Source organism: Zootoca vivipara, chromosome 11, assembly GCF_963506605.1.
Source record: "Zootoca vivipara chromosome 11, rZooViv1.1, whole genome shotgun sequence".
Lineage (NCBI taxonomy): Eukaryota > Metazoa > Chordata > Lepidosauria > Squamata > Lacertidae > Zootoca > Zootoca vivipara.
In genome coordinates, this window is record NC_083286.1 from 16,923,189 (window position 1) to 16,940,342 (window position 17,154).

Genomic DNA, 17,154 nt, shown 5'->3' on the forward strand with positions numbered 1-17,154 from the left:
CTCTCTCTCTCTCTCTCTCTCTCTCTCTCTCTCTCTCTCTCTCGTGTGTGTGTGTGTGTGTGCGTGTGTGTGTGTGTGTGTGTGTGTGTAAATTATAAAGCAATGTAATTTTGGGGGAACCATTTCTTAATCTTTGACCAGCTATTTGTATGGTAGTAGTGCTCCTGTTGTGATGCTCTTTGGAGAACCAGTTGAAAACCAGTAATCTGTTGGGCAAAATGTTCCTTCCAGCTCTTTGTTGTGTTATCATCTAGGCATAAACTCACCCAACTTCTTCTTTTTCTTCTTCAACAGCTTTATGACTGGGAAAACAAGTATAAAGCTCTGGAGAAAGAGTTTCAGCAATACAAGGAACAGCAAAGCAGCAAGCCAGAAATCCGGCTGCAATCAGAAATAAGTATTCTAACTTTAGAAAAGGTATGTCTACAAATTTATTGTACATTGCTGAAGGCTCAGAAAGAATAGCAGCATTTTACAACAGATTAAATGTAGACAGGATGAACAAGAAAAAAAATCCATGGAATAAACTCCAAATTTAACCCAGCCACAAAATTTGCATCATAAATATAAACAAAACAAAAGAATCCTTCTGGAAGATGTTGTAGCTTTTAAGAGCTTGCCAGGGATAGGAGTTTCACATTCCTTTACAGTTCATCTGTGACAGTATTTTCCAAATTTCATTGTTACTGATAACTCAAGCAGATGACACCTAAAATGAGTTTTTGATCCAGGATAAATTGTAATAAATATTCATAGACCATTGGTTATCGAGGTACTACCATGCTTGCATAGGAAAAAATCATGGTAAGCAAAGTTACCTGTTTGCAAATTGTTCTTAATTCATGGCAGGCACCTGTCATTAGATGCACATGAACTCTAGAGACCCATCTCGTTGTATCAGTAGCTTCATTTAGACTCTTCTTACTTTTGATAGCTTGAGCTTGTTATTTATAAATGGTGCATGTTTGACAGCACTGCGAATGTATGTAGTTTTCAAAATTCTAATCTATGCTTTGACTCAGAAGAGGTAACAGAAGAGGGGATTTTCCTGATAAGCAGTTCTTTATCTCTCTTGGGGTGTAGAGTTGGGAAGGTTTAGGAAAGGACTCTTAATAATAATTTTATTATTTATGCCCCACCTTTCTAGCTGGGTTGCCCCAGCCACTCTTGGAAAAGAATACAGATTTTAAGCTACTGTCTCAAATCCCCGGGCAATAGCTTCAGACTTCATTTTATTGCCCCAGATCTGGTTCCCACAAACATAGACTTGAACAGTCATATATTTTCAATGCATGTATGAGATGCTGCCTTTTTTTTTTCAAAAACTGTGCTACGATGTGATAGAACAACAACTAAAGAAATGAGGACTCTTTGTTCACTAGCCGTTAACCATTAGGACAGAGTTTCCCAAACTTGAGCCTCCTGCTGTTTTTGGACTGTAATTCCCATCATCCCTGACTACTGGTCCTGCTTGCTAGGGATGATGGGAATTGTAGTCCAACAACATCTGGAGACCCAAGTTTGGGAAACCATGCATTAGGATGCCCATACATATGTCCTTGCTTGCTCACTCACTCACTCACTCACTCACTAACAGGGTTAGTGAAACTGTGCCATTGTAGCCAAAGGTCAGAGACCATGGGAGTTGTAGTTCAGTAACATCTGATGAGCCACAGTTCCTCACTCCTACATCTAGAACAGTGTTTCCCAAACTTGGGTCTCCAACTGTTTTTGGACTACCATCATCTCTAGCTAGCAAGTTCAGTGGTCAGGGATGATGGGAATTATAGTCTCAGCTCTACAGTTGCAGACTCAAGTTTGGGAATCACTGATCTAGAAGAAGTTTCTACTTTTCCTCGAGCCTCTGTACAGAGCTTGCAGCTTCAGACATCCAATTATAACCAGGGACATGGAGTTGGCCTGAATATTACTCCTCAAGTCATACTTCCAGATCCTACAGGATCCAGAAGCCCCCAACAGAATAGTTTTATTTTTCATAGCTGAAGTAGAAGCAGTTTTCAAGTCCTCCTGGCCTGGCAATGCGTAAGAAGAGCAGTTAAAGGGGAAACATTTTATGCTGCTTTTGAGGGAGCGTGAGTTATTTAATGCAGAGACATGGTCTTTCAAACTGAAGACTTAAAAGGTGCAATCTAACCAAACTAAGAGGCGCACATTAGCTAGAATTTCAAGGATCAGGCATGCCAAGTCTTGCATCATCAATTAAGCTGAAATATGAACAGCGAGTGATTATTATATAAAAATAAATGCTATCTTTGAGTCCTTTGAAGATGTTTAAAAATGGTTTACATGAACTGTTTAGATGAACTGTCTCGGACTGCAGACTAATCCAGTTTCGCTTTGTTGGACAATAAAAATAAGGCTAATGCTTAAACGAGGATATTCTTGTGCACCTCAGTATTTACATCAAATTGCGTTACTGCTTTAGAAGTTACATGCTACACTAAACTATTTTTGTAATACAAGTTCTGTGTATTCAGTTGCATAAAGATTATTCCTACGGTTATAGTGTTTGTTGATAGAACTCTGCTCTTTATTAGGGGGACCTTGAAAGGAAGTTGGAATCGGCGACCAAGGCAAAACTACACTACAAGCAACAATGGGCGCGAGCGCTGAAGGAACTAGCAAGACTAAAACAGGTGTGTAACATATAAGATAAATCAGGGGTGGGGAACCTAAACCCCAGGGCCAGAATGTGGCCCTCCAATCTTCTCTGGCCCTTGAAACTCTTGCGAGATTGGCAAGAGGAAGTTCCTTCTATATACATTAGTGAAGCCAAATCTGCCTTGCTGCAGTGTGCCTACTTAGTAGGAGAACTAACTGGAGATATTAGTGTTTATCAAGGATCCTTGTAGAGATCTTTTACCGTTTGAGAGAAAAACAATAGCTGTCTCACATGCTGGCAACTTTTGCAGCCCACAAAAACCAGAGAGGATACTGTGATATTTACATACTTGGAAAATTGTGGCCTAGGTTTTGCATTTTGCCTGGAGAAAGTAGTTTCTCTTGAGTACAAAGTACATCGCATACATTGCCACATTCATTGCTCAACATCATTGCTCAATGACATCAGTATTTCCACACTGTATATTTTAATTTGAGATTAAGAGATAATGAGTTGGGCCAGTTCACGGTCTCCTAAACCAAAGTCCAGTGGGTCAGAATTGGCATTAATTGATGCTGCATCTTATTTGATGATTTCCCTACAAATCCCTGCATTATTTGAAGCACCCACAGCCTGCCTTCAGATATGGAGCAGGTTCTCTGGATCATGGTCAGGGGCTGTGTTGCTGTTTTTGATGTTCTGTGATTGGCTCAGGAGTGGGGCATATTTGACAGCTGGGCCGGGGCTGTCTACCTGTCAATCACCTGACTTCAGAAATGATTTGGGAGGCTCCTTTGAAGTCCCCTAAGTTGGAATTTCAAAGCACATAGCAGACAACAAGAAAGCCAACCATTCAAATGTAGTGTTGTTGTTTTTAAAAAAAGCACCTTGCTGCTTGCTATGTGCTTTGGAAGTATAGTCAAACTGAGCAGATTTGGGTGCTGTTCCACACACCTGGACCAAGCAGGATTGCCCTCCTTTTGCTGATGTGAGGTGAGAGAAATCTTGCTTAGTGCTGGGTTTGAGTATGTGTGATGTTTTCTTGCAGGTACTGGTACCTTTCGCATGCACCTAGACCAGGCATCCCCAAACTTCGGCCCTCCAGATGTTTTGGACTACAGTTCCCATCATCCCTGACCACTGGTCCTGTTAGCTAGGGATCATGGGAGTTGTAGGCCAAAACATCTGGAGGGCCGCAGTTTTGGGGATGCCAGACCTAGACCAAGCAGGACCCCTCCTTATTGGGGAATGGGCAATCCTGTTTAGCACTGGATTTCTGCTTTATGCAGTGCTTCAACCAGCTGGTTGTCAGGCATTTTGGAAGCCGCGCTAGGGGGCTTTAGCAAAGCCTTGTCCTTTTGGCCTAGCACCCCCCTTATTCATATGACATCTGGAGTAGAGTGGGCAGGTGTCATTTGCCCAAACCGTCCTCATATGCCAAATGAGAAAGCCTAGCAGGCCAAGAGTGACCCGTGGGCTGGAGGTTCCCCACCCCTGTTTCTTGAAAATAAAATAAAAAGGTTTCCTGAAAAACGCGATGAGGCCATTTCCAAAAGTAAACAGATGCCTGAATGAAAACTTAGATTATACTTCTCAGTGCTTTCCCCTTTGAAATAAGACTGTTAAAGCTTGTTTAGAACCCGTCAAACATTTAACCTTTCCTTTGTGCATCTGTGCTAAAGTTAAACCAAAACCCTTTTAAATGAACTGGTCAAAAGAATCCTCCATTGTGTTTTGACTATAAAATTACAAATTTAGAGGCCTTGAGGAATGTTAAGTCTGCTTAAGTTCTGATGATTTGTGTTATTTTTTGTTTAAGTTGGATTAATACCATGTTAATTTCACATCGGTTCTGGTGAATAGCTATGGGGTTGTAATTTGTGCCAGAAACTTGTCATACCAGAGCTCTCTGGAGAACTATACAAAACATTTATGTTGTGAGAATTAGACGCAAAAAGCCATATCTTGGATTGTTAATAAATGTTAATGACAAAACCCAGCTGGCAAGCTTTTGGAAAGGCGATCAAATGCTTTGTGGCCATTGCCAGAGAAGTGTTTAAACAGATTTCCATTAATCAAAAATAGAAAGTATAGTCAAGCTGTGAATTATAGAACCATGTAAAGCATTCAAGTATTTAGCATAGTGCCCCTTTATTCCATGCGATCTTAGTTTAAATATTAGCCCTCAGAGTAGGTAACAGTCCTCTTTCAATGCAAAAACTAAAATATAAAATATAGAAATACACAACTACAATCTGTATACTCTGAAGTTAGCTATTAAAACACAATATAGTATCAGTGTGTTATTTCTGGAATCACCTAGTGATTAATAAAAATGGTGGTCAACTAAATATGCGATAGAGAAAGGCTTTTCTTTTCTTTTTTGTGGTGATGGGTAAGACTCATACACTGTGCTACGTAAGAGCAGTAAGAATGAAGATGATAAGGACCTCAAAATATCTGGGGGCAAAAATATTGCCCCAATATTTTTTGTGCTAAAACAAGGGGATTTCCCTATGCTCCTAATCTCGCTGTTCCCAGATCTTCTCCAGAGTGTTAGAAGAACCCACGGAACAGATTTAGGAGAATACAGGGGAGGACAGGGAGAGGATGTTGCAATGCACAAGGATAAATCCTTATGCTAACAGAACATTCACCTTAGTGCTCTGTTGTGTACAACCCATGCTCCCCATGGTCCTCGGTCTGGAGGAAGAAAGCACAGCCAGTAAGAGAACTGTTACACATGGAGGGAGGAGTCTCATGGCAAGGAGATCTGTTTGTTGTTGCCATTCTCTTCCATCTGATCAGAGACCTGGCGCTTTCTTAGCATGTCCTGCCTTAATACATAATCCCTGACAGTTGCATAGAAGCAATGCAGCTGCTCTATTCTGCATTAACCCCAGAGCTGGGGAATGGATGGAAGCTGGCCATAGGGCACTGGAATGCAGGATATTCTGACCCACATGTGAAAGTTACTGACAGGGACAAAATAGGAAGGCAGGCTGGTGTTTGCATCCCTTCCTCCAGCCCCCCGTTGCCCAAGTTCTAATACCTTAGCCAGAAGACTATGGCTCTTAATGGGCCAGATCATTGGGCTGCAGACAAGCATTCTGCCTTTTCTTGGCCTCTTGCCTGGCACGTTCCCTGTGCCATTGGGCAAGTGTAGTGGCCCACAAAGCAGTTGATTCCTCAGAGAAGGGCTAAGAAGATGGGGTCTCTAAGGGTCCCAGCTCGGGCTCTAATCCACCAGTCTTGACCTCTACTCTGAAACACCACCATTCGGAGCCTGGTCTGATTCTCCAGGCAGTTAAGCAGTCTCAGACTGCTAACTCCTCCACTAAACCAGAGGCTGGGACATAGGTAATGTGAGATCGGGTGGCTTCAGGGAGGACTTTCCTAGAGAACTGGGCTTCAAGGAAGGGTGTGATAGGGTGTTTTGGGGGGGGCATAGGCATGGAAAGCTTACCAAAACTTTTGAAAACCTATTTGTGTAATCCTACCACTTCATGTGAAAGACATGAATTGTTGATTAATACTCAATTCTGACTCTGCATCTATATGTTTATTTCCCCCCCCTAAAACGTTTCCAAAAGCAATACAGTGGTGCCTCGCTTAACGAATGCCCTGCTTAACGAAATTTCCGCTTAACGAAAGGTTTTTTCTAGTGTAGGTTGCCTCGCTAGACGAATTCGTTTTATGAAAAATTCGTCTAGCAAATCGCGGTTTCCCATAGGAATGCATTGAAATTCAATTAATGCGTTCCTATGGGCAAAAAAAAAAATTCAAAAAAATTCAATGCATTCCTATGGGATTTGCTAGACGAATTTTTCGTTATAAGAAAAGACCCGTGGAACGAATTAAATTTGTCTAGCGAGGCACCACTGTAGCTTTCTCATCCGCCACCTCCCATCAGTTTCCATCATATTTTAAAGTACCAAAACTGTATTGGTACAATCTACCTAAGGGTAGTAAGATAAAATGTTCCGTGAAATAGGCACACGTGATTCACTCTTGCTTTGACAAGGAATAAAAGTTGAATGATGGCCTCTTGCCATAATATAAAACTCTTTCCTTCCATGTAGGAATTAAGATGATTTCCTTCCACAAGTGTTTCACATTTGTCAGATTGCACCTTGTTGATCCTACATCATTGTAGGGGAACCTGTGCCCCCCCCCATGACCTACATACATGTTACTGCACAGAAGTGGAGGAATTGTATATGTGAGGTGGACATACTTGCAAAAACTTAAGCCGAATAATAACTTCGTTTGCGGCTAAGGTGCCACAAGACTCATTGCTTTCTTTGCTGCAACAGACTAATGAAACTGTAATGTGCATCCTTAGATGAGCACCAAACTCCACTGCTACAGTGAGGGTATTTAGTGCCCTAGGCAAACTCTTGAGTCGTTTCCCCCTCTTCACTCTGCACATTCTCAGGGGAAGTGTGTTTTCTGTTTGCCCCGCTTCCTCCAGGAGCTGAGGGCTACCCCAAATTAAGCCAAGGTGGGGTAGACCCAGGCAGGAGACGCCCCTGTGGCACCTCTGTGACACGTCCTCTGAAAGACACCCACCTTGTTTCCCTGCAACCTCCAAGCACCCTAAATTTTTTGCCTCCATAGGCAGCTGTGTAGTTCGCCTAATGATAAAACCGGCTTTGCCAAAGTCTGCCCAAAGTCAAAACTTTATGAGGGAATTTCAGAAGTTGAAAAAGAGCAAATACATATTTTGATATACAGTACTGATTTATATTTTAGCTTGAATTTTTTACAATAAGATTTCCAACGCTTGTAAATCTGAGAAGTCCAAAATTGGAGAACTGTAGCAATGTTGCAATGCAGTTGTAACTAGAAAGAATGTTGCAATTCAGCTTTTGGTGATTACAAAGGGATCTGTCTGGATTTCGAATGTTTCTGTAAAAACTCAAAAGTATGTGCATTTGAGATAAGTGGTTATTAGAGAGTTTAAGTCTTACCATTCTTTTACTCTGTGTGGATTTGTTCACAGCAAAACTAGTGCATTTGTTTTAAACAAACACAGACTTTATTGGCTGACACTGCCTCTATCTTGTCCAGCCTCCTGCTTATCCTCTCAAGGTAATTAATGTGATTAATTTACAAGTAATTTAGCCAAGGAGAGGATGTAAATCTTTGCTTTAAAAAACAGTTAGAAGTCCGAGCCTCGGTTAAAAACTGTGTCTTGAAACCATCCAGACCCTCCTACTAGGTTGTCAGCTCTGGGTTATTTTCAGAAAACTGGAGTTGAGTTCCTTTGCTTCAGTCGTACGTTTTTTCCCACAGACTTGCTTGGTATGTACAAGTGGGAGAGTGAATTGTAGCCGCTATTTAGCCATTGTTTAGTCTACTGTGTGTATGTCTACATCTTCCCTCTGGATTTATAAGCTGCTATGACAAAATAAAGATTGTTCTCCTTTGATTGAGGAGCCTCTTAGCTATAGCACCTGGCCAGAATGCAAGGGTTATTTTGTAGATTGATTTTTTAAAAAATTAGTGATTTACTAATTTTTTAATATTGGTGATTTACTTTTTCTTTTCTTTTTTACATTTGTTGCTGTTGTAGAACTTGGAGGCCAAGAGTTTAGATAGTATTGATTTGTTTATTGGGAGTAGCATAGAATCATGGATTTGTAGAGTTAGAAGGAATCCCTATCTGATCCACTGCCCTGCACTGAAGAAATCACAGATTTTAAAAAACAAAACACCTGATAGATGGCCATTCAAACTCTGCTTAAAAACATCCAATGAAGGAGAGTCCATCAGCTTCCAAGGTAGTCCATTCCACTGTTGAACAGCTCTCACTATGTTCATATGGCGTCTCCTCGTAATTTGACGTTAGGGATTATAAAGTTCCCTTTCTAGGTTCAGTATCTGTTGTCAGTGGCTGCTAATGGGAAATAATTCCTTGCTCTCTGAGATTTTCTTCTGCGCTGGACATGAGAGAGTTGTGATCAACAACTCAAGTATCTTGGTTGTGCCTTCCTCCTGGGAAATGCAGACACAGAACTCAACTTCTTCGCATGCCAACAGTTCTTCCCACTCTTCAGAACTGCTATAAAATGACGAGAGTAATTTTTAGCCTTTGCATCTGAAAACAGGAGAAAAGATCATAAATTTCAGCTCTTAATGAGTTGGATATTAGTAAGGAAAAAGATTCTCAATGAAGGATTTTATGTGCCTCTCCAAAGAATCTAGATAAGTATACTTAGACTATATAGGTGTTTGGTTTGTGAACAGCAATGAACCCTTGCTATTCAGATATAACAGACTCCAGAGAACCCAGAGCAGTAGATAAATATTTCCTATCAATATGTGGTTAACATAATCAAGGTAATTACTTTCTAATGGGATCATTGAAATTGCTCTCAAGGGGTCATTAGACACACACTCTCTGTGCTGGGACTGCATGGAAGTAAACTATTACAACCCACTTTTTGTATTTCTGTAGCTCTAAATGTGGGTGGCGCTGTGGTCTAAGCCACTGAGCCTAGGGCTTGCCGATTGGAAGGTCATCGGATCGAATCCCCAAGACAGAGTGAGCTCCCATTTTTTGGTCCCAGCTCCTGCCAACCTAGCAGTTCGAAAGCACCTTCACCTTTAGCTCTAAATATGAGGTTGCTGAAGGATGACTTGATTATTGTAGTTGTCTAGACTTGTGAAATCCAAGCAGTCAAATATACTCTGCTGCTTGAAGCTTAGGTGATCTGAAGATCAGCTCAATAATATGTTGCAGGTGATGCCAGGATTCCCCTTCTTAACTGTTTACTACTTTTCTGGTACCCTAAAAACAGTGGTGCTTCATAGACATTCAGGCTAGCTAGTTGCCACTAAATGAGGCCAAGTATGGCTAGAAAGATCAAAGATAATTGCTTTTGTTTCTGACATTTTTGATCTGTTATATATTGGTTTTATGGTTCTCTTTTGTAGGCTATCTTGAAAACCTAGATTAATAAAATTATGTTTATTTAATTTTTCTTTTAAAAAAGACAGGAAATTCACAACATAAAAAGACATCTATTAGTTTATACTGAAAGGCCTGGGCAAATGAAAATAGCCTTTCTGGAAAAAGTGTTCCACAGAGTGAAGGACCTCTGTGAATTATCCTATAACTTGGACATTTTCATGTAGAAGAAGGCAGTCCTTAGGGTACATGGATCCCAAGCAGTTTTATTTGATGTATTCATTCAAATTATGCAAATATTTATATACCGCTGTATCATAAGGTTACATCACAGCGGATTACGACAATATAAAACATCAAACCGAGCAATGAAATCATTAAAAATGATCAAAGATACTTGAGGGCAAGGAGAACTCTGCAACTTGCATGAAGCAGACAAGAATGTTTAAAGATTAATTTCAGATGGCATGCTTTTCAGTATTCTTACATAACCATTACAGCAAAACACTGGTGCTACATTCCATGGAAGTCCATTGTATGAGGCTGAGGTATCTGAAAGAAGTTTGAATGAAGCAGCTCCCATTTCAATACCAAACATGGATAAAGAATCTTTTCTACCCAAAATCTGACTGGCAAACAGTTCTCTTTTTTTTTACAAGCCTCTGAGCTAATCATCATAAATCATGTGTTTCAGATCATCATAAATCTTGTGCGTTAGACATAGGACTGTAGTATGAGAATCATTCTCAAACTATGAAGCATGTAAAATATTTAAAACAAAAAATTACTTGGTGCTCTCACAAGAATGTTTATATGCACCTTGTGTCGTGGCTTGGACACCTGTCATGATTTCTACAGGTATCTTTCATTGGGTTCTGTGAAAATTACCTTAGGCATTATACAGCATAGTAAATGCTCTATTTTTCTCATTAGTGTTTGACATGTGCATAGAAACTGGTACAGAAAACAAGTTTCTAGTTGTCTTGGTTGTGGAGAATTAAGATTTTGTTTAACCACCTTTTAGTATCAAAGTTATTAAACATCATAAAATGCAGTTCACTAACTCAAACAATAGTTCCGTGCTTAGCCCTGTAACAATAGTAAAATTGGAATTATAAGGTGGAGTAGTCTCATATATTCAGCTACCCAATATGATCCTCATTCAAGCTGGAATTCGGTCAGGCACTGTAACCTTCCAATGGTTTGACTTCACCCCAAAAGCTCACTCACCCATTGTTTCCTGACGGCGAGGTATCTTTAAAGAAAACATAGGAACTGGAGTCTAGTGATCCATGTTTTTCCCAAAAAAGACACCTTCTCTAATTGATTTACAGAAAACTAGCCTATATGAAGCTACTTCCTACATTTTATCGAAACATCTCCTTTAGGTTTGCCATCTTTGCCTCAACTCGGCACCATAATAGCACCCTTCAACTACTCACCAAAGCTTGAGTCAGTAATCTTATCAAATTGGCTTTTGATAGGACAAAATAATAGATTTACAGAGCGATTCTGCTTTGATGGGGAGGCGAGAATCTGTGACGAAGTAAATGCCATATCTAAGCCTTGCTGGACTTGAGTTGGCTAGAAGAAGGTGAAAGGGGGCTTCTCCTTCAATAATACCAGTGCTCTTGTTTCATTGTTGTTTTTCAGTTTTCCTCTCATTAGTTCCTCAAGGGCTGGCATATTCCCCCCTCCCTCTTATGCACCCTTGTGCCATCAGATCACTGATTGGAGAAGCTGAGTAGCCACGTTGTTTTCTATGACCTCAACATGAGACATCCAAATGTCTCTCTCTTTGCATATGGATGGGGAAATGCATGCACAGACCATATGATTTTTTTCTTTTCTCATTTAGGACTTACGTTGATAGGGGACAGGATATAAGTCAAAGCGTTCTTCTAACTTAATGGTGTTTAATATACACACTTAGTACAACTGAAACTGTGTTGAGTGTGCTCCTATGGAGAGGCAGTGATAGGGGTCTTATGTAAAGGAGTACAGCGTAGTCTACTGGATGTCCCTGCCCCCACCGCTATTAATGTGTGTTACCATAATCTTAAATTTCTCTCCAACTATCAGACTGTGTCATTGTTGGAAAGTCCAGAAGGCACTTGTAATCACTTTCCAGTTTTGATAGCGACGAGAGACCATTTGAAAATATGGCATAAGCCTCTGTGTATAGTCAAGATGATCCAGCTTGCTTTCAATATTTTCTGTCTCCTCTTTTAAAAGAAAGTACTGTACTGAGTATTATCTTATGTATATCTGTCCTAGTTTTAAAAGTTTCATTATATTTGTGGGCTATCAGCAGAGCTGCATCATGCACAGAGTGTGGAAGTTCGCATATTGTTGCTTAAATTTGGTATTTATTTTATTCCTCACCGTTGTCAGTCTTAGTGGATACAACTTAGTTGACCCTTCAGTAAAACTGCTTCAGTGCTTCAGTCATTCGTAATAACCTACTGCATTTCCCTACTTATTGAGCAAGATTTGCCGATGCTTCCTTGATGCATATTATTTCTATGCTGTTTCCAAACTGGAAGTGTCATATATTGAGTTGCAATGCATTTATGTACTCAATTTGATCTTTGTCTAATGCCTGTAAACTACCTTTATGGGAAAGTTAGCCCGCTGCAATATTTTCCCTGTGTTTGTATGTTTGAGAGGAAGACAAAGAGATCTCAATCCACATAAACTAGGTAAACTGTAAAAAATAAATTAAATGTGTACATCTGTGGGGGATTAAATGTAGACGGCTTGGCTTTTCCTTAGCGTGAGCAAGAGAACGCCATGGCCCGCCTTAAAAAACAGCAGCAAGAGCTTGAACACATGAGACTTCGGTATCTGGCAGCAGAAAACAACGAATTGGGGAAGACGCAGCGGCAAGAGCTAGAGGATATCAGAAATGAACTGAACAGGTATTGTACCATTTGTTGGATTTTTTTTACTTCTGCTGCTGAATAGGTGAAGGTTCAGCTAAGTCAAATTTAATTGGCTGTCAGTCCAGTAAAGGAACACAGCTTTCTGTCCCTTAGGTAATATTTGCCCATTTATAAAATATAACAGTCTTGTATTATAGGAAATCTATGCCAAAGGCCACCAGACCCAGTTTTTTATCTTGACTGTAGCTATTACAGCAAGCTTTTCTTTTTTACCTCTTGTTCTAAGCAAACCTGTTTGCTGCATAAAAAGACACATTAATGGTGCCTGCTGTCAGCTCCCTAGCGAGCATAACACTTTATATTTTAAATGGCCCGGCACTTCCTGTACCTTTTGACCTTGTGTCTTCTATGTGTTTTCAAACAGTTTAATTCTTGTTAAAAATCACTCAAAAACATAGGCACTGGGTCAAAAAACATTCTTGTCTTCCAGCAGTAGGCTTATGCAACCAAGTGAGCACAATGGCTCTTCCCGTTGGATAATCGGATCTGTTTCTTTTCTGTTCAGTTTGCTTTTCATTTCTGTTAATTTTAGTGGGCCATTTGGCTCTCAAATACAGGTGATCGGGATGCAAAACACACCTGCTGAATTTGCTTTGATTTTTCTCCTTAGATTAAAACAGGAAGAAGAAGACAAAAAGCAGTCGCCAGATTCCCAAGAGGTTTTGGGGTTGCAGATGCAAAATTCTCCTACGCGGCAAGTAGATGAGAGTTTAGATGACTACCTTGCACGCCTGATAGAGGAGAGGGATACCTTGCTGAGGACAGGAGTGTATAGCCACGAAGACCACATTGTGAATGAGCTCGATCGCCAGATCAGCGAGGTGCTCACCAAAAGAAGTAGAAGCAAGTACCCAAACTTGCAGAACTGATTTTTTATTTTTCAGTAAAGTAAAGCATGGCTCGGGTCTCTGCAGAGACCCTGATCCTGAAGGACTTGTGTGTATGCTCTGCTTTGTCTTCCAAGACTTAACTGCAGCCCCATTCTACTGTTTGAGGTCTTTGAGAGAGGAGCATCAGTTGAATTATTGACCATTTACATGTGTTTGTATATATTTAAATATTTCATTTTTTAATAGCCAATTGAACATTCTGTGTCTCTTCCCCCCCCAAGTTGTCTAACTTGTTTTATTTATAGAATCATTTTTAACTCCAGTTCTACGTTTCTGTATAGCATTTTTGATTATGCGTTTAATAGGTATCTTGCCTGCTTGCTTTTTAATAGAATTATATCAAAGCACAATTTCACCAAATTGCACAAGGAAAAAGGGCCTGCAAAAATTTACATGTATTATTTTAACTTTCTAACTTTCATTGCGCTGTGTCAATTTGGAAACTATGTTCAACATCCTATAAATTATTTTAAATAAACCACTAAAATTGCCGTTCATTTGGTCAAATATTTGACCGTATTATGTATGATGAAACTCTTTCCGAGTACATACCAGTATTTTCAGTTGAAATGCACGATGCTTATTAATGACACAGGAGTATCAAAGCAAACTCTACTGTCAAATAACAGTAGACACAGTTAACAGACATTTTAGCCCTTTGATAATGTAATATTTCTCTCCATCAATATTATATCGATGTAGGAAAATTTGTACATTTTTAATTGCACAAAGGGTTGTGTGGGCAGCTTGTGATTGGAAGGCTGCTGCTATATGTACAGGTTTCCTAATCCATGTACCTCCAGTAGGAAAGAAACACCCTGCCATTAGGAGGTTATCACACATAGAATCAGAGAATTGTTGGAAGGGACCCTGGGGATCAAATAGTCCAACCTACAATGCAGGAATATATGCAACTGTTCCATACGGGAATCGAACTTGCAACCTTGGAATTATCAGCACCCTGCTCTTAACCAACTGAGCCATTGAAGAATTGGACATCTACGTATCAGTATGGAGATTCTACTTGATTCGTGAAAGAAAAGTGTATGCATCAATCCATAAATATATTGATGTATCATTTGAGATACTTCCCCCCCTTTTTTTAACAAGCACCTTAAAAGTGATGTGCATAAACATTTGTATTTCTTCAAGAAATAGATAGCTTTCTGCCAGCTCTTAATCTGAAAACAAGTGATACATCAAAATAGAGCAATTATTGTTAATAATTTTTTTTATCATGTGATGACAGTAAATCGAGTTAAGCTCAAAATAATAATAATTCTGTGAAACATACTTAATTGCTCCAATTCAGCATGAGAAATGACTCGTGGAAAGTGGCTTTGACATTGACATTGATTCAAGATTAGTGCATATAATAAGCTATTCAGATTTCGCTTGTTGAAGTGCCCATATCCGACAACAAACAAACAAACAAAAACCAGCAACACAGTTCTTCTATTGGGAAAATTCTCTCCACTTCTCAGTTGTTTGTATCTGTATTAGAGACTATATATTGACCTTGTCTCTAATGCAGGACTTTATAAGGTTTGTAGTTATGCAACAAGTGCAAAGTAATTAATGTGAAGCAAATTTCCTTACTAACTTAATGGGTGGGAGGTTTGTTGATTTGAATTATTATTATTATTATTATTAATTATTATTATTATTATTATTATTATTTAATTTATACCCCACCCATCTGGCTGGGTTCCCCCAGCCACTCTGGGCGGCTTCCAACGAAAGATTAAAAATACATTAAAACATCAGTCATTAAAAACTTCCCTAGACATTATTCAGTATTATTTGTATGTTTATTAAAATGCATACTAGGAACCAAGAGACTACTGTTTGTTGCAGGAAGGCAAACAGGAGAGACTTCAATCCTCTCACTATTTACAGCAGGCACCCCCAAACTGCGGCCCTCCAGATGTTTTGGCCTACAACTCCCATGATCCCTAGCTAACAGGACCAGTGGTCAGGGATGATGGGGATTGTAGTCCAAAACATCTGGAGGGCTGAAGTTTGGGGGTGCCTGATTTACAGCTACCGCCTCCCTCCTGCCAGCTTCGTATCTGCTGAGTTTCTCACCATCAGGCAAATCCGCCCCAGCTGCTGAGAACCACAGTGTGACCTTTACACCTGCAGCCAAGCTACATCTTCTGGCTGCAGCAACACCTATAAAGCAGAGGCAATTTTGGAAGATGCACAGGTGAAGATCTTTAGAAGTCGGAGAATGGACACAGCTATGGATTCTGAGTTGTAGTTCAGGAGCATTGCATTTTATCTTAAAGGCACAGAAGAGAAGTTGTTCCAAACTGATTCCCCCGCCCCCCAAAAAAGTAACGCAGATTTTTGTTACAGCAAGTCTTATGCATGCCTTTTTAAAAATTAAATTCTTGCACTGGGAATAATTAATGTCTGCTAAAGCAGAAAATAACTTGCAAATATTAATTATGGCTGCTTTAGGGTTTCACTAACATGTGATCAGAGGAAATGCCCGATAAATCTGGAATATTCCTTTACAAGGGTGTTAAATTCTGCCAAGCCAAAAGAGCTGGTCATAAACTCCGTTTGCTGTTGCCTTTCAAACACTAGAGGGGGCCTCAACATTAAATAACAGCAGTTTTTTAAAAGCCCGAAGGTGTTTTAATTAAATTCATATTCAAAGGTAAAATATGTAGTGTATATTAATTTTTTTAAAAAATATCTCCTTTGCTTTGTTTACAAAAGTCAGTTATGGCCAACTTCTCTTCTGTGCTTTTAAGACAAAATGCAATGCTCCTAAACTGCAAGCAATCATTGGCAGCTGTGTCCATTCTCCTACTTCTAAATATATCCACCTGTGTATCTTCCAAACACATTCAGCACCCAGTTCCAAACTTTGACCTCTCTCACTTGGATCTCCTACAGTCAACTGTTGATGAAGCCAGTCACTATATGAGAAGGATCGGAAGCTGGGACCAGCCTGTCTTCTCTGCCTCTTCCCTGCAACAGGTGAGGCATAAAGAAAATCTTTAATTAAAATTATTTAAATAATAATGATTTAAAAATCTGATCCTCTTAGGGGACGTGAACTGGTCTTATCCAGGGGAGGGGGAATCACTATGTACAGTATTTTGGGTGAAAATGTTTGGCAATTGCTGGCATGCTTCTGCTAATAGTGGAGAGTTTTGACCCAGTAGCAGTATTGACTGCTAGCATTTGTAACCATGGCTGTTTTCTTCCTTTGTGTTATCCCAAAAGTAGATATTGTTGTTATGACTTCTACATTGTTGAAAATATGTTGGCTATACCTGTTACATTCTGGGCAACCAAACAGCATCGAAATGGAGGAAATGTTTTTGTCGTGATACACAAACACACACATATGCACATTTTGATTTTTATCTCCATTGCAAGCAACCCAACTCATACGTGCATGAAGATGAGAAGCAGGCCAAGAAAAATGCTTGTTGTATAAACAGGAGCAACAGAATCTATTTATTTTAGCAAATAAATTGGATTTCAAGACATTGGAACGGGGAATAGTTGCAGAAAAAAATGTTGCTCTGGTAAACAAGACTATCTTACAGCATGTATATTTGTGATGGCTCCGGGGAGAGGTCTGAGTAGTTTCTGCCTTGGGTTTAATTTTTATTTGTTTTAGTAACATCTGTACTGTACTTCTTAAAACAGTTTCTACCATTATCCTGGGGTTTATTTTATGCTTAGTATTTTGCTAGGAAAGGGAAAAAAAATATGGGTTGGGTCTGTTGAGATGAAGGGATAGTTTCAGAGGAA

The 17,154-nt window shown here is 39.7% G+C and overlaps 1 protein-coding gene across 1 annotated transcript in view; it reads left to right on the forward strand.

The window, feature by feature from the left end:
- CEP120 (centrosomal protein 120) overlaps nt 1-13,871 on the forward strand; it is a 36,628-nt gene extending 22,757 nt beyond the window's left edge. Inside the window, exons 17-20 of the mRNA XM_035099520.2 lie at nt 295-417; nt 2,559-2,657; nt 12,315-12,460; nt 13,095-13,871. Of these exons, the coding sequence (XP_034955411.1) occupies nt 295-417; nt 2,559-2,657; nt 12,315-12,460; nt 13,095-13,353 (627 nt within the window). The 3' untranslated portion in view covers nt 13,354-13,871. The remainder of the gene's footprint in view (nt 1-294; nt 418-2,558; nt 2,658-12,314; nt 12,461-13,094) is intronic.
- The last annotated feature ends 3,283 nt before the right edge of the window (nt 13,872-17,154 follow it).